The 20,038-nt window shown below is 25.7% G+C and overlaps 2 protein-coding genes across 2 annotated transcripts; one reads left to right on the top strand and one right to left on the bottom strand.

Annotated features, from left to right (window-relative positions):
* The first annotated feature begins 131 nt into the window (after positions 1 to 131).
* On the top strand, positions 132 to 3,381 carry LOC103573987 (caspase-7). Its single transcript, XM_008553303.3, has 5 exons — positions 132 to 544; positions 628 to 1,799; positions 2,050 to 2,282; positions 2,371 to 2,620; positions 2,997 to 3,381. The coding sequence occupies exons 2-5, from the start codon at positions 1,677 to 1,679 to the stop codon at positions 3,120 to 3,122; spliced, it is 732 nt and encodes a 243-aa protein (XP_008551525.2). The 5' UTR covers positions 132 to 544; positions 628 to 1,676; the 3' UTR covers positions 3,123 to 3,381.
* Positions 3,382 to 6,587: 3,206 nt separating this feature from the next.
* Positions 6,588 to 14,245, bottom strand: LOC103573986 (cytohesin-1). Its single transcript, XM_014443937.2, has 6 exons — positions 14,033 to 14,245; positions 13,027 to 13,100; positions 11,980 to 12,588; positions 10,950 to 11,061; positions 10,358 to 10,585; positions 6,588 to 8,801 (listed from the first exon to the last, which is right to left on the bottom strand). Exons 1-6 carry the CDS (start codon positions 14,109 to 14,111, stop codon positions 8,644 to 8,646), a joined length of 1,260 nt encoding a protein of 419 aa, XP_014299423.1. The 5' UTR covers positions 14,112 to 14,245; the 3' UTR covers positions 6,588 to 8,643.
* Positions 14,246 to 20,038: the final 5,793 nt, after the last annotated feature.

Raw genomic sequence — 20,038 nt, 5'->3', positions numbered from 1 at the left:
ACCATTTGCATAGCTATAGTTTGCCGCTGGCCAGCCCTTAGCTTGCCGGCACTTAAGCCAATGGCAGTTTTTAAAAAAATGTCGTTATCATTCTTTAAACACTTTCTCTACTTCATTAATCTTTTGAGGGCCGCGGAGGGGGGGGGCTATGTAAGGCCATAGATAAGCCGATTTGGGTCTTTTTGTTCGTGACCTCTGTGCGGATAGCATCTCTCTAATCACACAGTACCTGAGCGAGCATAAAAGATAACCTTGAGACGGCGATATAAAATATTTCGCACCGCGGCATAAAATATACAACCATAACCTCAATTAGCAATTATTGAATTAAATATTCGCCATACACGTTGACCATTTTCCGGAAACGGATAATTATTATTTTATTTTTAATTAAGTATTTATTTTAATCATGGATTCTATTAACCCAGAAAAAATTGATAAATGCATAAACGATGCAATGCCTAATATAATACATGCATTATGGAATACTATGTTGAAAAATAATATTTTAAACCAGGATGATGTTAATATACTGACATCTGAGGTGAAATATTTTTAAAAATTAAAAACTAACTTTTTTTTTTTTTAAATATAGTAGACATATTTAGTAACATTAATTTTTATCAGGATCAAGAGGAAAATTTAGAAAAAAAGCGGGAAATAATGATGAAAATAGGCCAAGTTGGGGAACATGTCAGCGAAAATTTTTGTGACCGTTTTTCGAACACTGACGACAATAAATTTTATCGAATGATTGAAAAAGCCCAACTGGTTTGTAAGACCGATGATGATAATAGGTAAGTCAAAAAAAACATCTTATGAGTATGCAAACAATTGCTAATCAATGGCCGATGGAAATAAGGAAAGTTTTGATGGAAAAATGCAAATTTGAAAAGATTAGTTTCTATAATGAAACATACTAAGATTTAAAAGACGAAGTGTTTAAATCAGTTATGAGTCACACGACGTTTATTGAGAGGAAAATAATTTGAATTTATGAACGAAAATGAATCTGAGAAGAGGTCCAAGAATTATTTTTAAATAAATTGGATTAATTTGAATTTCATTGAAGCGCATTAAATAATTTATAAATTATAAGTAATGAGTAATGAGTTGAAACGGAATACACACGAAAAGTATATTAAGTAAATCTTGCTGAGTAAGAATTGATATGGAAAATTTATGAAGATTTATAATATATATATATATATATATATATTGATAATTAAAAGGCTGATAGCCAGAGACTACTCATTACTATAACTATAAATATTTAAAAGGCAACGAAATACTTGAAAATAGATTTTATGAATTATTTATAATATATATAATTGTGTCCTACTGAATAGTAAAGAGAATTGAGATTCGACGAATTAAACAATGAATTGATAATTTTTTTTTTAATATTATAAACCATCAAAAGGCTAAGTATTTTTTTTTTTTTTTTTTTTTTTTTTTTTTTACAATAATGATTTCATCTTATTGTTATTGTTAATATATGGGTTTGTTGATTTACATACATAGTTATTTTTTTTCACAGGGATGATGAGTTAGAAAATCCTCTATGGAATGCTCAGGAGCTTTTGAATGTTAAAGTCGAAAAAATAGCGAAGGGAAACATTATACCGGAGCATATACTCAGAAGCAATCCAAGAGGCTTAGTATTGTTGATAACAATGATTGACTATAACGATCCAAAGCGCAATCGAACATCTGCTAAATGTGATAATAAAAAATTATTTAAATTATTTCAACAATTTGGTTTTCGAGTTATTGAAAAAACTAATATCACTGTTAATGTAAGTAATATGTGTGTATGAAAGGGTATATGGATGTGTATAAGGGTGTGTGTGTGTGTCTGTGTGTCTGGTTAGAAATTCCGATTGAGAGTAATAGAAACTTGATTATTTTCCGATTGAAAAGAATCAGATTCAATTAGTGAATTATTGAGTTTCTATAGTTCTCAATAAAATACAATCGAAATTTTTAACCAGAGATGTATATATGACTGATTGTTTAATTAATAAATCAAACAAATTTATATTACAGAAGTTGAATAAATTTTTAAAAAAATATTCAAAATATTCATTACTTAATAAAGTAGATTCATTATTTGTCGTAATATCAGCACACGGTGGATCTAGTAATGATGAAAATAATAATAGTGTGATTGAGTTTACCGATGGTCTAATACCATGCAGTGAAATAATTAATTATTTTTCGGTCGAAAATTGTCCTACTATGGCTGGGAAACCAAAATTATTTTTTTTTCAAACATGCAGGTAAATAAAAAAATTATTTATGTAATATCATTTTTTTTTTCGTTTGTTAATTTGGTGTTATATTTTTCAAATTCTCAATTAAACGAAGAGCTCGAGAACACAATCAAAATATCGATAATCCTTTAAAGGATTTAGATATTAACAAACTAGATAATAAATATATGAAAGTTAATGACAAAGGAGAACGTAATTTTTCTGATATTTTTGTTGTGCACTCAACTTTGCCGAACCATATATCGTATCGTAATAAAAAATATGGTTCGTATTTTATCCAAATACTCTGCGATGTTTTTCAAAATTATGCTTGCCGTTATTCAGTACAGGATTTACTGCTACTAGTAAGTTTTAACATTTTAATATTTTATGGGAGTAGTATATATATATTAAAGTGTTTTTGCAATAATCCGTTCGAAAATAGTTCTTTTTGGTTTTTTGATTATAGCTTCTTTGATAATGGTCTAAATCGAAACTTTTTTTTTTTAATTTTTTTACAATAAACTACATCTATTTCACAATTTTTAAGCCCAACCTGATCGTGGGGCCTTCATATAGCTATTAATTTTTTGCGATTTTTGAAAATTTGAAAAAATTTGTTTACTCTATTAATCATTATAAATGCCAATTTTTGTCACTATTTATTTTTTTTTTCTAATTCTTTTAAGTAGTTTTTTAAAATTGTTTATGATTTGAAAATGTTTTTTTTTTTTTTTTTAGATTGATGCTGAGATGGCAAAGTTACGGTTCGGTGAATACACTAATTCTCAGACGATTACTGTCAAGACTATCGGAGTAAATAAACAATTATATTTAAATCCTGTGGTTAACAATAAGCTAGATTGAGCTTTAGAATGATGCAATAAAAATTTTGTAACAAACAATGTTGCATATACAAAATTGACTATAACTAATACCACGTTGACGTGGTGGCCATGGAATTGTGCCTTATTGAAAATAACTCTGTCGCAGGTTCTAATTTTCCTGCGTTGACTGACTACAAATTATATTTATTAAATATTTATAAATAAATTATATAATTTATTCTAATTTTTTTTTTGTACGTTTGTAAGAAAAAACTAAATAAAATATTGAAAAAAACTGACGAATATTTTTTTCTATTCTACTTAATGATAAGCAATTAGTAAGATTAAATTTAATTAGTTTATTACATTAGGAACGAGAATAAAAATTTTTTTTGTGGTAACTTTATTTATATTTTGCAGTTTGAAGTGAAACTCCGATTTTAATACTGTTACTAGTAATTAGCAATTTTATTGCGTACAACAGATTAATTTTTTTGAAATTTAAAAATAAAATTTCGTGTATAAATGTATATTGTGATGAATTACTATTTTTTAGAGCTTCTTTAATATTTAAAATTATCTACCATCACAATGCGAAAATTATTTTACAATTAATGTTCAGTTAGAAGTTATCGCTATCCAATTCCGAAACTTAGTAAATGTCAAATGTTTAAAAGTTAATTTTTGTTTTGTATGTAAGGTAACTAGACCAATAAATGGATGAAAAATATTTTGATAAATTTTACTAAAAATATTTTGTTCTTTTAACAAGTACTAAATTTCTGAAATCAATTTTCGATTAATTCTGACAAAAAAGCTTTTCAAAATTCATAGAAATTTTTGTCTTTATTTACTACTATTTCTTATGATTTTGTTAAAGTTATTTATTTACGCTTTCAGCAATTTACAAATTTTCGATTCATTTGCATTCTCCAGTGCAAATAAACAAAAAGAAACTACAATAAAATAACAGATGATCTTTAGGAATAAATTACCAAGCAAATAACAAACTATTTGATATGCTAATTATTCCTAATTTTTGAATTCAGCTTTCACTCTAGTTTCCATTTCCACTTGAATTGACTTTTTGAATGAATTAAAAGATCCACCAAAGAAATTTACAGTTTTTGAGTTTACATTGAGTAGTCCAAATATTCTGTTCCTGGGCCCGTTTTGTATAAATGACTTATTGAAGTATGGTACTTGTAAAAGTCTATTTACCCTCAGATTCTTATTCAGAATGTTGAACTTGATATCTAACAAAATTTTATATGAATTTTCATGTATAAGTGTGAGATAACATTGCAATATTTATCAATATTTTTTTATATTATTTCTTCAGAAAACCACGAGAAAAAAATGAATTATCTATTTATTAGTCGACGCCCTACTCTATAAAATTTTTTACCTATTATCTCATTTTTTTTATTATTGTTTTTTATAGAATAATCAATTTTCTATTTTAACCTATGATGTTTTTTTTTATTTGATAAAATTAAAACAAAGTAAGAATTAGCTGTTACTGTAATTTGAAATTGCACAGCCAAATTTGAATCACACACGATATATTTTTTTGATACGGGTAATTGTTTTAATTTTTATAATTATGATGCTGCAAATAACGGTCAATTTAAAAATATATTTATTTTCAATAAACAAAATAAATACTAACAGGCGAAAATTTAAAAAATGCATGTGCGGAATTTTGAAAAGTTTTATTGTGTAAATTTTTTAATAATTTTTCTGATGACAATTATCTTGGTAATCAAAAACAACAAAATTATTAGATGTCAGGGTTTTTGATTATCTTATTGAAAAATTGTCTTACCACGAGAAAAATTACGAAATCAAATTTGTTTGAAACTAAGGGGGATAGGCAATGTGATGGATGAAAAGAAATTTTTTTTTCTTGTTTTAATTTAAAGTTTATACCTTCGAAAATATATGTATAAAAATTAAAGCCAAAATTCTGAAAATTAATTAAGTTACAGTTATTTTATTGAGTGAACCTGTCTATTTTTCCTGCGTTGCCCGCGTCACTACTGTTTTCAGGGTTAATAAAAAAATTAAGAAGTCAAGTACATGACTGGAGAGAAGGAACCATCATATGGACTAGGATTCGATAGTTATATGTACCAAAATTTTAGAAGATGTATAATTTTAAAGTAAGAAAAATGGAATAAAAACTTTAAACGCGTTTTTCTCAAAACTACTTTTTTCAAACTCGTTGCATCGATAACTCAAACAATTATGAACCGATTTTAAACTTGCTTTTTTTATTTCATTCGTCTTTGCAATAGCCAAGGTTAAGTATAGCCGATTTTTTTTTTATTTTGATTTTCACTTTCTATAAGACTGCTTGAATAAAAAACAGGAAAAAAAATGAAAAAAAATTTTCAATCAGTCGCCATTTTGTGAAAAATCAAAATAAAAAATCGACTAAATACAACGATAATTACATTCATACAATTTATAAATTAATTTTTTTTTTTTTTTTTTTTTTTCAGATAACCCCTTTTCGAGAAATCGGTGCAACCGTAGAGGGGTAATTTTTTTTTTTAGGCTCTGCAGCAACGCTAATAATTCTGTTATAATTTAATATTTTTCAATAAAAATTTATAAAAACTATATTGAATATACACTTAATAAAATAAAAAACTGTGATCCCCGTATTTTTTAACTGTCCAGGGTTTCGGTAAAAAAAAAAATCTCTAAAATCACTTATTTTTTTAGCCGTCACAGTGACTATCCCTTTGAAGGCACTTATAAATTAACATTTTTTTGTTTACAAAAAAAAATCGAATCATTTGAGTGATAAGTAAATAGTCTATTAAAAATTCATAATATAAACTTGTTGTTCATTAGAATATATACTTTTCAAATAATATTTCATAATCGATTTTAAAAATACATTTGATCTAAAAACTTTTTAAGTTATTGCTCAATAAAATAAAATCATTAAATACAAAAAATTAACAAAATTCACATTGTAATTTTCTTTATGAATTCTTCAAATGATATTTTAATGTATTATATTTTTTTTACTATTTAAAATTTTCTAAACCTTTTTACTGGATCTAAAGTTATAAAAAAAAAAAAAATGATTTAATTTTATTTGTTATCGATGATTATAAATTTAATTCAAATATATTGATAAACAAAATTAAAGATTATATTTTTACAAAATCAAATTATTTATTAATATGTTTTAAATTAATATACATACGTATATACACAATTTAAAAATATTATACATATTAAATTGTGTATACATAACAACTAATATAACGCAAGTTAAAATATTATACAATGAAATATACAAATTTATTATTTTTTTTTATTTATTTATTTTTTTTTTTATATTAATGTCTATATATAAAGATTAAATATTTGTATTTTTTTTTTTACATAAATTTATTAATTTTAAATATACAATACAAAAGAAAGGAAGTTAAATATATCATTTACCATTCAAGTAAAAATTTATCATCGTACGCATCATTAATTAATTACTATTTTGATTTATTGAATATGCATTTGTGAATACTATTTATTGAAATGAATTATTTTTTTTAAATATTAACAAATTTTTTTTAATTTATTGTTCATATTTTTTTAATTTATATTTATGATGACGCACAATATAATATTTATAAAGATTTTATTAAATGATAATTTTTTGTGTGCTAATTACTCCTTTTTTAATTAACTCAATAATTTATATATCAAGGCATTTATTCAAATAGCCATGATTATTATTTTTTTATGTCTTTTAACGTATTAAATTTTTTCAAAAAAGAACTACACAAATAAACTGTATAATCCCGTGAAAAAAAAATTCGTTACAAAAATGTTCCAAAAACTTTCTTGGCAGTGAACTTTCAAAATTGAGACAATTCTGAACTTTGAGTTGAATATTTTTGGAACTAAAATAATTACAAGTGTGGAAAATTTTCAAGTAGAATCCACTTTTTGTGCAGTTTTTTTTTAATTTTTTAAGCAAAGTTGATTTGATTTTACCATTTCGAGAGTTCATAATAAGTTCGGAATTAGTTCTAATCACTTATTAATTATCGAATCAAATTATTTTTGCTCAAAAAATAAAAAACAAATGCGCAGGAAAAGCCTACACCAGTTGCAAATTGTTCATTTTATAATTTTTTCAAAATTCCAAAAATGTTAAACTTAAAGTTCGTCTCAATTTTGAAAGTTCACTGTCATGAACGTTTTTGGAATAAATTTTTTTTACACAGGATAAAAAAAAATCATTACTATTATTCCGACGAAGAGAAACGAGCTGCTTGGACGGTTCGACTAGTTTTTTTTTTTTTTTTTTTTTTTTTTTTCTGTGGAACTGACCGATAATTCGTTTCGTAGATCATTTTCCTCCATCGTTTAGTATATATTTATAATACATATATATTTTTTTCTTTATTATATAATACCCGACGATAATATATGTCTACACGCGTCATTTCAACGCAAATTAATTTATATTTTAAAATTTAACTATGGAAAAAATTAATATTTATGCATTTTTTAAATTTTAAACATTTAAATATTTAATAAGGCTTCTTCGATGTGTTAATTTTTTTCACATACGAAAAAAAAATTGATAGTTTTAATTATTATAAATATTTTTTAATAATTAATTCGTTGAGTTTTATAAATAAACTTGGCCAGTACTGCGTGCAATATTTAACACGCACAATAATCTCTTATTTTTAATTAATAAAATATAAATATCAAATAATTAAATTTAAAATATATATTCTAGTGTCATGTACTTAGTTTTTTTTAGCATAATTTATAACGAGCATTTACGTCATACATTAAAACGAACAGTACTCGGTATATATATATATATATATAACCCTGAAGCAAAATAAATCAGTTATTAACTGAAATTGCTTGTAAACCTCATTATTTTATATGTTTATTGTATGAGCTTGACTGTTTTGCTCTACTTACATTATATTATAATAATAATTATTTTTATTATTACATGAGGATGCAAGCCTAATTATTTAATATAACGAAACAATCGATATTATATTTTCATATGGCCAAACAAATACTTGATTTCTTAATTAACTAAACATATATATATGCTTTAATAAATAAACTATCACATAAACTTACGTTTACACGACGTAAAATCCCACATTATTTTTTTTAAATCTATACAACTATTACTGTACGTTTTTTTTCTTCCGATAAAAAATAATATTCATACACAAGCGAAGATATACAGAAGACATTTCAGACTTTTACAAAATAAATATTTATATATATTTATGTGTATATATATAATGTATGTATATATACTAAGCAACACTATTTGCGAAAAAAAAATAAACGCATATTATAGACAACAAACAAATTCCAAACAATTATTATATACATCTAAGAAAGTTTGATTAGAAAAATTATTATTATTTATTTTTATGATTGTAATCATAAATCACCTGATCTTGGATATTCGTGTGACCGGAAATTGTACTTTACTATACATTATTTAATGTTTATACTCTTGGAGTATTATAATTTTATAATTTATTTTAACTCTTGGAGTGAAGATTTGTTTTTTGCGCTTTTTTCTTTCGCGCGGCCAACATATCATAAAATGGATTATGTGATATACTTTGTCTTACACATTTTATCCATTCGTCTTTTTCTTCATCTGTTGCAGCAGACATTCTATACACAGTATGCTTACCTAAATAATTATAAAAAATTTTAATTAACCAACAATAGAAACTAAATAACTGTGTAGTATTCGTATCTACACTGTCAAATTTTTTTTAGATTTTAACGGATAATTGTCATGGAAATTTATTAATTCTATGTGAATATCAATTTGTTCACGTAATTAAAAAAAATTAAAGCATAATATTTAATGAAAATACAGTGTGACTATCAAATAGAATATTGCGTGACAAGGGAAGAAACAAGACGATTTCAGACGAGGGCTGACCTGACCCGAAATCTAAATTGTGTTTTATCCCGTGCCACTAACTATACTTTTAAATTTATCTGCATTGATACTGGGAATTTTAATGTCTGGAGTCGGTCGAAACAGGCTAATTTCTGACCAATAGCGCGGCAAAAAAAAAAAATGCTGTATTTCAAATATACAAATTTATAGTATATTGTGTAACAAGGGATGAAACAAAGAGATTTCAAACCTGAGTGAAGTTGGCCGACATCACCCAGATGAAAAGTAATTTAAGAACGGTTTTCAGATAATTTTGTCCAAGCTTGTCTCTGAAATAAAAGCTCTAAACGCAAAATAAAGCCACATACCCGATGCTTTACTCTATGAACTAGCGAAGTGCACTTCGATTTTTTGATAACTTCCATTTGTTGACGAGAAAAGCTTGGACAAAGTTTCCATTTACTGTACAAGTGCAACAAAGATACTACCGTTTATCCAGTTGAGTGCGAATAGAGAAACAAATGAAAACGCGTCTTAACAGAGAGAAACCAAAAACTCTTCATTCATTTCAAAACTTTTTTTGTTGTAGCTCATATTATTTTTGTAATTTTCCAAACATAACTGTCAGTATGAATGGTTATTAAAAATAGATAAATATTTAGAAGTCTACAGTAAATAAATTCAATTCTGACAAGGAAGTAATCAAGTCCAAAAATAATCTAGTGGGTAGAAACTGATAAGTTTTATTTTCAAAGAAGAAATTGATTAAATTCTACCAGCTAAATCGCATTAGTCTAAAATCGGCTTGAAACTGCCAGTTTCAATTCAAGTAATAAAAAAAAATTTACAACATAATCTCTCATGAAGACACAAGGTGACTATTTAAAAATATATTTTCTATGTAATTAATCATGATATTAAGTTGGATTTAAATTCAAAAAATACTACGAACTTTTCTTTTTAAATCTTAATCTGACCGTTTTTGGTCACTTCAGGACCGATTTTGAACACTTGAAAAATTAAAATAAAATAATTCATAAAAAACGTAATGACATAATTTTTTAAATTTCTTCAAAAATACCTTTATCCTACTATTAAAATGGAAATTTAATTTTACACGTTTTCATTAATTAAAATAAAGTATTAAATGTCCGAAACTGGAGCAGTGGCCACAAATGATATTCCTGCCATATAACTTGTAAATTTCGAGTATTGTATAAATAAGTTAATTCATACTCTATATTTTTGACTCGATTTGAATTTGTTGATAACTTCAAGTAATTTCCTTTAAATTTCTGGGAAAACGTTAACAGAGTAAAAAAAAAGTCAATAAATACCTTCTACAACTTTTCCTTCACTGTCCGTTTTACACGCTTTAATAAACTCGGACCCTGCAGCATAAAGTTCAAAGCAATGAGGTTTATGCCTATCTTGAACTTCTCTAACTTGAATATTTTCCAATGGAATAATCCCACGCGGTTCTTTATCAGTAGTATACTCAAAGTAATAAAGACAATTGTCGTTGAGAATGAACCATCTTCTCTTCCAACTCTTGTAGCGTCCGCCTGCAACAATTTTATCGTGTTAAATAAAAACTATAAATTAAGAACACGCTTATTGGGGCAGACTATTTACCTGCTGTCTCCATCAAGCCAGCAGAGGGACAGGGTAAAAATCGATAGTTTTATTATTTACATAATTTCTTTATTATATTTAATGCTCGATAAGTTTACGAGGGCAAATAAAAAAAACTTATTTAAAGATTCTATAAATACTTGCCATCGTAAATTTAGAATGTTTAGACTACTGTCTCCCCTTTTTTTAAATTTTTACTTTGTTAAAATATCTAGACATTTATATAAATTGTTTTCTTTTTTTATTGTCTTAGAGACATAAGTCTTTATATTTTATTTAAATTCTCAACATTACCTTGTTTCCAAAGCCAGCCTTCTTTATCAGGATTGAAAAACGTGTGCATTAAATCATTTCCATCGTCTTCGGGTATTTTAAATGGCTCCGTTTTTATACTTTCGTACAAACTCTAAAAAAAATTATAATCCATTTTATTTATATATATATTTTTTTTATTTATGTCGAGTATCAAGAATTTCACGTTAATCCTTAGGATTAGTCTCAACACATCGTTATGGTTTATTTTTATTCCCAAGTAATAAAACATAAAAATTCATAACTTTTTTTTTTGTAAATTAATTTAAAGTAAACAAAAAAAACTTCACTTAAGGGGGACTACTAGTGTGACCGTCTAAAAAAAAGATGATGTTTGGAAATTTTTTTGAAGAAAATTACTGTATGGAAAGTTTTAATGATATATTTGTGGATATATAATGAATGCAAGATAAAATTTTTGGATCAAAAAATTCAAAATTCAGCAAGTTATCCACAATCTCTCAATGCTAAAAAAAAGTTCCCCTACTGCAGTGATAGCGACCTGTCCAGTCCATGAAATCAAAAAAACTAAAAATTTTATTAAACTAGAAGGTATTTTCCGGACCATGACCCCAGAATAAGAAAAAAATTCTAATTTAACAAAATGGCGAAATTTAAAAAAAACAATTCAAATTTTGCGCGAAAATTTGATATTTGGCCTGCCAAAATTACATTTTTGATTCGATCGAAAAACTGGAGGTTCATGGTACGTAAAAAAATATATAAAAGAAACTACAATTCAAATCAAATCGATCGGATGATTCGTCTTCGAGTTATAGACGCAGCAATTTTAAAAAAATGCATTTTCGAAAACCGATAAGCGGCTGCTCTTCAGATGGCTGTAACTCAAAAAAACCATTCGAGATATGCATTAGAAATTGTAATGTGTTATTTTTGAAGGTTTAGACTATCGCAATACGGACAAAAAAAAATTGATTTTTCAAAATTTCACACTAGTGGTCCCCTTAACATTTGATTTAAAAATAAAATACTTATTTAAATAAATACGTACAACAAGTAATTCACGTGGTAAGTCTCCCCCATTGTTGATTCCCCGATTCATCGTTATAAATTGTTCGACACTAGGTTTGTCTTTGACACTTGGATTATGCAAAGAAGTATTGAGCATAATAATAGCGAAACTCAATACATAACATGTATCAGTATTTGTAAAAATATTTGGATTAAGTTGACAGTATCTCTGAGCAAAACACTCCATCATACGATCTATTTTTTGTGCCTCACCGGGTAATCTGAATGACCACAAAAATTGTCGGAGTGCTTGGACAAGTATGAGATCCGTAAAATCGTGTAGTTCAACAAACGCACGTAATACACGTTCATTAAAATCATGTCTTTCTCCTAAATAATCACCGATAGCTGTTTTATTTAATCCCTCGCCTTTGTAAAGAAATTGGGCGACGTCTTCAGGCGTAGGTGCTAATAAATTATGCTCAATCAGGTACTCGATACCCTTCTTTGGGTCCATATTAAACTTTTTACGTCCAATTGATGTCTGTTTTGTTTTATTTGACGGCTTATTTGATTCGTCAACAGTGAATCCACCTCCATCCATAGCTTCCATCTCGGCGACAACTTCTCCAAGTTCATCTTTCAATTGCTGTAATTATTAATATCTGTTAACATTATATTTATATAAATATATTAATAAATATTTATAATAAAATATTAATTACTAAACTAATTACGTGATATCATTATTAATAGACAGCAATAATTTAAACAAAAATACGATAATTAACCACAGAATGTCCTTTTGTCTCATCAAACAAATAAATGTCTGACAGCTATAATCAGTAAAACGATACTAAAGCGATGAGTAAACGTTTCTCTATCAATTAGCTACGGAAGTGCTGTTATCTTTACTCATATCACGTTTTACTATCGCGTATATGAGACAAATTGAGGATTTATGTTTTTTATTTTATTTTTCACTTAATTAATTTTTAATTACGATCTCATGCCATTAATTTTAATAAATTTTATCAAAAGTATTTTTAAATTAAATTAAATAAAAAAAAAAATAATATATTAATACCTGAATTTCAAGTAGTAGTTCAGTCTTTTTTCGACGAATGTCAATGAGAATTTTTTGTTGCTCTGGTGTTAATTCTGTGTTATGACAAAGAACAAATGAATAAAAAATTTATAAATATTAATAAAGTTATCCATGAATTACTTAAAAAAAAAAAAAAAAAAGAATTAATAGAGATGAGTAAGAATTATGAGTATACATAAATGAGTACATTACGATTTGTTATTGAGATTTAAAATATTATTGACAGGTAAACTATTTAACTGATGAATGATGATGAACATCTGCTAATACTTGAAGTTTATATAAAACAATTTGAAATTTATTATATTATTTATAGTCGTAAATGCACTGTCGTAGTACCGTAAGATTTTTTCCATTGTTATATTACAGGAAGTTATGTAATTATCCGACAAATATGGTAAACCCGTTTATTCTTTTAACTATTTAAAAAAACTTGTATTTAAATTTACCAGTTTAAAATATAAAATTACACATTCCGTCTAGTGTAACAGACCAAGAATTTCGGCGGCGAGTTTAAATATTTTCTATATGAATTAAAAAAATATATATAAATTACAGTATAACTAATATAAAAAAAACAAAGCTAATCGATAATTAAAACAACAATAAATATTTTTAAAAATCGATTGCTCATCATCATCATCATCATAATGACAATTAGCACATTATCTATTTAAATTATACTCCTAATATGAATCAACTGTATATGTAATGATTATTTGTGTTATGACACATCATACAAGCTGAAATAAATAACAAGAAAATAATTAGTTTTTTAATCGCAATAAATTTTGGTGAAATGCCAACTAACGTAGAGTATATTTGTTTACTGCATGACGTGAATAAAAAAATATTAAGTAAAACTAAAACACTACACGGTAAATGTAAATGTAAATTAGGAATGATTATGTCAGTGCTAGGCAGTTACGGAGTTGAGTGGTATGACTAAATATTGAGGATGTATTGTTGTAAAAAAAAAATTCACCTGTCGTGCTGAATTGATCAACTTGTTGAGACCCAGAATTGACTGCCGAACTAGTCAGAGTATCCAAGTCCTGCCACATTTCTGTTATTTTATATTATTTAACATTACATGCGGACAATACACCACCGAGACACCTCTTTAATCTAGCGTCGCCATTTTCGTTGTGTGTATACACCTCATCAAATATACTACAATTTTGTATTCTGTGTGGTTGTGCTGTGTGTAAGACATGCAATAAACCACTTTTTAAATATTATTGTGCCATCTTTCGGCTGGTGATGGATATACTTTGATTCTTGATGTGTTTTTTACGGCTCTGTTGGTAGAACAGATTCTCAGATTAAAAATACTCATTGAAAATTATTTCAGTTCTTTTCAATCCATATGGAAATTTTGAAAAATATTAAATGGAATTGAAATTTCGATCATTTGAATACTTTCTAATTCTTATAATGGAATTCAAAAGTATTGAAACGAATTCAATCTTTTATCATTTCAATAGCTTCCAATATGGTACTATTTTAGTATTGAGGAAGATTTAGAAAAATTAAAGATCTCAATTTATTTCAATTCTACACGTGATCTGAAATGTGAAACTATTTTACTACTGAAAAAGATTTAGAAACATTCGGAAATGTGAATTAATTTTAAGTTATTTCAATTCAAGTTATAACTCGAAATATGGAACTATTTTTGTATTGAGAAAGGTTCAGAAAAATTGAAAATTCTCAATTTCTTTCAATTTTTTTTTAATCCTACACTCGATCCAAAATATAGAACTATTTTGGTATTGAGAAAGATTCAGAAAGATTGGAAAATGTCAATTCATTTTATTTATCTCAATTCAAGTCATAATTGAAAATATGGAACTATTTTGGTATTGAAGGAAATTCAAAACGATTAAAAACTATCAATTCATTAAAATTTTTTTCAATCCCACACGTGATCCGAAATTTTAAATTGTTTTGTTATTGACGAGGATTCAGAAATATTAAAAATATCAATTGATTCGAATCTTTTTCAACTCTTTGGAAGTTTAGAAATTTTTACATTATTTTTAAATTCAATATAATTGAAAAGTATTAATTTCATGTCTAAATGAAAATCTTGTGGTATAAGAAATATTCAAAAGTATTCAATTCTCATCTTTTTCAATCCTCTTCAATGAGTATTTTTAATCAGGGTTGACATCTTCAGCGTTAAAAAGCGCTGACTATTTTAAACTTTAAAATGTGTCAAAACGACGAACTTTTAATTTCCTTCTATGAAAATTGTATATTTTCAAAAAAAAGGAAAGTTATTGGTTTTGGGTCGGATTTTCGAAAATCGAGTTTTTATCAGATTTCGACGTTTTGAGATCCTAGAATGCCATTCTATATCTGGGTGGACGTCCGGTCGAATGTGTGTGTAAACTTTTTTGTCCGACGATATCTTGGGAATAAATTTATCGAGTTAAACGTGACTTGTGGCAATCGAAAAAGCTCACCGAGACTTAGAACTGATTAAATTTTGGAGTCGATCGACTGAATAGAAAGTGTCAATTTTGACGAATCCTTTTTTACTGGATATGATACCGTTTTCTCGTTCTCTGAGTTCGAAAACAGCGGGAAGTTTTGGGGTTGGCCCACAGGCTTAACCGTTTTTCAAATTCATAAAAGTGTACTAATTTCGACTCTTTTGTAAACTTTTTTCGACTCTCCATTGAAAATGATAAATTTATCATTTGGTTTTTTTTTAGTGCAAAGTAAGGCCAGAAAAAGTTGATTTTGAAATTTTTTAACCTTTTTTTTTACCATGTTTTAATGGTATTAAGTCGATCATTTTTTTTCTTTGAATTTTCAAACACTTAAAAATCGTTTAATAAAAGTTCATCGTTATGTCAAGTTTTAAAGTGTAGAAGTTTAGTATTTCAACAAGAATTATACTAATAATGGAAAATTAAATTTAACAAAAGGATCAATTTAAGATATTATTGTAAATAAGCTTAATTAATTTTTTAATAAAAGTGAATTCTCACTCATTGAATAAAATCAACGTCTTTTCTTTTTCGTAACCGCATTCCCAATTGCGATTGTTGGCACTTAATTTTTATGAACGCTCGTTTATTGTATCTTCGATACGACTTTGGAGAGATTTACCAGTTGATATTTTAAATTCTTGTAGATTAGAAATTTTCAAAAATAAAATCTCTGATTTTCTGTTAAATTTTTAGCTAGAAAGTAATCAGTAAATAGCAAATTTTGATGTTTGATTTGATATTGAGTTTCTATTAGTTCATATAAAAATGTGATAATATGTATATTATTTTCTGACTGTTGCTATTCAGTATAAATTTAAAAATAAGTAAATAAAAAATATGATAGACAACAAATTATATAAAATATTGTAACGAATATGAAACTGATTTTTTAAAATTAGATATAGGTTTCAAAAATCAAATTTTTTCATAATTTGGTGGGAATAAATTACATTTTTAAAAATAAAAATAAAAGCATATAAATGCAATAAAATACAAAATTTCAAATTGAATATTTACAGTAGTTTAAAATTAATGTCTAGAATAAGTCAGGACATTTTCATGAAATTAGTGAAAATGAAATAAATTTGAATCATTGAATAATTTTTTAACAATTGATTTTTAAAATTCATAATTGTAAATAAAGCGGTTTTAAATTTATATGTTCAGCGAAAATATTTTATAAACAATTACTTTTAACAATAAAATTAAAAATCATTCAAATACGAATATTATTAGATTTTTTAATAACATTATTGTTAATATAAAATATGCAACACGTAATCATTTTATCAAAATTCCTATTGTGAGATGATTTAAAAAATTATGATAAACTCACATGGTCAAAATTTTAAATTATATATATTATAAAAATAGTCAATAATTATTTATCATTGTTGCCTTTTTTTACAGATTTAACACAAATAGAAGTAAAAATATCACGAAAATCAATATTTACACTTCCTTATATCAAGTTATTTAAACTATGAACACAATTACTAATTTAATCTGTGAAATAGGAAGTGCTTAAAAAAATGTTTTTTTTTTTTTACCGGTATATACTACAACTAGAATATATAACGTTATTTATAACTCAAAAGTATACATGTCTGTTTTTGTTACATTCAAACAGGTTTTTTATTCAGTACTTGTACACATTTATATATAATAAGTAATAAACATTCAGAAGGTCATATTAAAATCTTAAATTTCTTTCTGTGGTATAGTTTTTTTTTTTTTTTTTTTTCAATAATTTCAATAATTAACTAGATCTGTACGCTTGCAAACCGGATTATTGTAAATGTATCTTCAATATCAATCTAAATGGTTTATATAAAAGTTTTATCTCGTAATTTTATAGTGACTGTTTATTTTAATCGCAAAGAAGTTGTTTTTTAATTTTTATTACAGCTAATTTATTGCCAACACAGAATGCGAACATGAATTGATTCATTTATGATTATGCAAAAATAAGTTTTAATTGAAATAAAATTATACTTTCCACTTGACTTGACACAACTATCAATTATATCAAAAATCGTCACCCATTGTAATTCATAACAAACTAATTATAATCACGGAAGAGGTGTCATAATGATAACCGGATATGATATAAATATTAAATATGAATTACTATTTTTATACTCCGAACTTTAAGGTAATTGAAATTATATAAAATAAATAATTTATTTACAATATAAAAAAATATAAACTCGAGACATTCAAAACAAACTTTATTTTATCTATATTGAATTATGTTAAATACCTGACTAATTCAGTCAATAAAATAGATTATCACGAATTAACCTTCAACCTCTTGGGTATGTATTGTTATAAAGTCGACCTCCTTCTTAAAAAAAACACTAGATTCTCATAGATGCATATATAAGGCCTATACTTCATATATCATTTCCTCATAGAATTCATGCATTCTTAAAAAACCTCTATGGGAATTTATGAGATTTTATTGGTTACTGTAAGATTTTTGAAACAGAGCCATTATCATTTTTTTGTTAATATATGATTATCATGATATATTCAATATGAACAGTATAATAACTTCCTCGTTTAAACTATTCTTTTATACATTTCTATTTGTAAGTACACAAAGTACACGGTAAAAAATTGGGAGGAATTTGAAGTGATTACGGATTTTATGTAAATCCGAATTCACTCTGTCATCACTCGGAGTTCCGGAGTTTTGGAAAAAAACACTCCATATTCGAAACAAATAGTGAGTTTGTTTTTTCAGCAGAGTGATTTCGAAGTGATCTGAATTTTATTTAAATCCACATTCACTCCGATTCGAACTTTTAATATTAAAATAAACTCCATTTTGGTGTGAATTTTACTCTGAGATCAAACAAATAAACAGTCATACACTCTAGATTCAATACGGGTTTACTCCGCAATTTTTTTGCAGTACACCCGGGTCAAAAAATTTGATATGTTTTAAATAAAATACAAATTTTAAGTTGTTTCTATTCAATTGGACTTTTTCTTTGTATTCAATTAACATGGAAAATTTAATCAAGTTTTGCCCATACTATTCCTTTTTTAGACTATTTTCAGACTTGTCTTCAATAATTTTTAGTCTAGTTTTGATCGTCTATAGATTAAAATGAGACTTTTTTCTCAAAATATTTTGCCTTTTTTTGTTTTTATTCAGACCAAAATTAGACTATTCCTGTCTATGATTTATTTTTTGGTCTGTTTTCAATTGTCTTTCGATAAAAAACAACTTAAAATTTTCGTACCAATTTAAAAACAGATCAACTAGTTCAAATACAGACCAATTAATCCTAATATAGTCTAGTTATACTAAAATCCAATCAAATTTTTTGACCCGGGCACAAAGCTGAAAAATTTGTGTTAAATTTAACACAAATCACATGTCCTAAACAATCCACTCAATTTTTTGTGTTAATTTAACACATTATACTTGTGTCAAACAATAATACAGGTTTAAAACTTGTTGAGATCAAATAACGCATTCAACTTTAGTTAAATTTACACTTGATGATATCAAATAATTGACACAAAGTATTTAATCATTGAATTTTATACACAAGAACACAAAATTTTCAACTGTGTAATCAAAAAAATATTTTTTTTTTATTTCGAAATTTAAAATTTTACCCTCCGTTACTTGGATATTTTTTTATGTCAAATTACTTGCACTTTATCAGTCTTTGATTAAGTCATGTCCTTCATTGTATTATATTTATAAAAAATATAATGTAACGAAATATCTAATCTGTTTAAAAAACAGTTGATTTATATTTTTTTTTATGACTAACTGCATACACCTATAAAATTAAAAAAATATATTTTATGATTATAGTACTTAAATTGTTGTATTTATATAATAATACTTATTAGAAAAAATATACCTTGTAATTAAAAATTACAATTTATGTAAATACTTCCGTATATACGTTTGTATATTAAAAAAAATAAATAGTAGTATATGTGCGCTTGCAAAGTACTCTAAGTTTATTATCACACACTCGTCAAAATCTCGCTCACTGCCAAAGTGTCATAATTATAATCAGTACATAAAACTATGGCTAGAATGATACACACTTATCAAGAACAAAACAGAATCACTGATATTAAAAAAAATATGTGATTAGTTGGATATTTGAAATGATTATTTCAAGTTCACAAATTTATTTATTTTTATATTTTATAAAAATCCTTATATTAAAATGTACTTGCATTTAAATATCAAATAAAAAACCTAATTTAAACTATTAAAAGTATGTCAGATATTATAATTTATTGTAGCAGTGATCGCGAACAATTGGTTAGTAATAATTCGTAATTATTAATAATAATAACAATAACAATAATTGGTAAATAAAATTTTTCAATAAATATAGACTACATATGATTACTCAAGTAAGGTACCAATTATTGACATGAAATATAATTTCAATGGAATTCATAGACGTCACGAAATTCATTCGTCCAATTTTTTAAATTAT

Source organism: Microplitis demolitor, chromosome 5, assembly GCF_026212275.2.
Source record: "Microplitis demolitor isolate Queensland-Clemson2020A chromosome 5, iyMicDemo2.1a, whole genome shotgun sequence".
Lineage (NCBI taxonomy): Eukaryota > Metazoa > Arthropoda > Insecta > Hymenoptera > Braconidae > Microplitis > Microplitis demolitor.
Note: the sequence above shows the minus strand (reverse complement) of the source record. Positions and strands in the feature narration are given on the sequence as shown.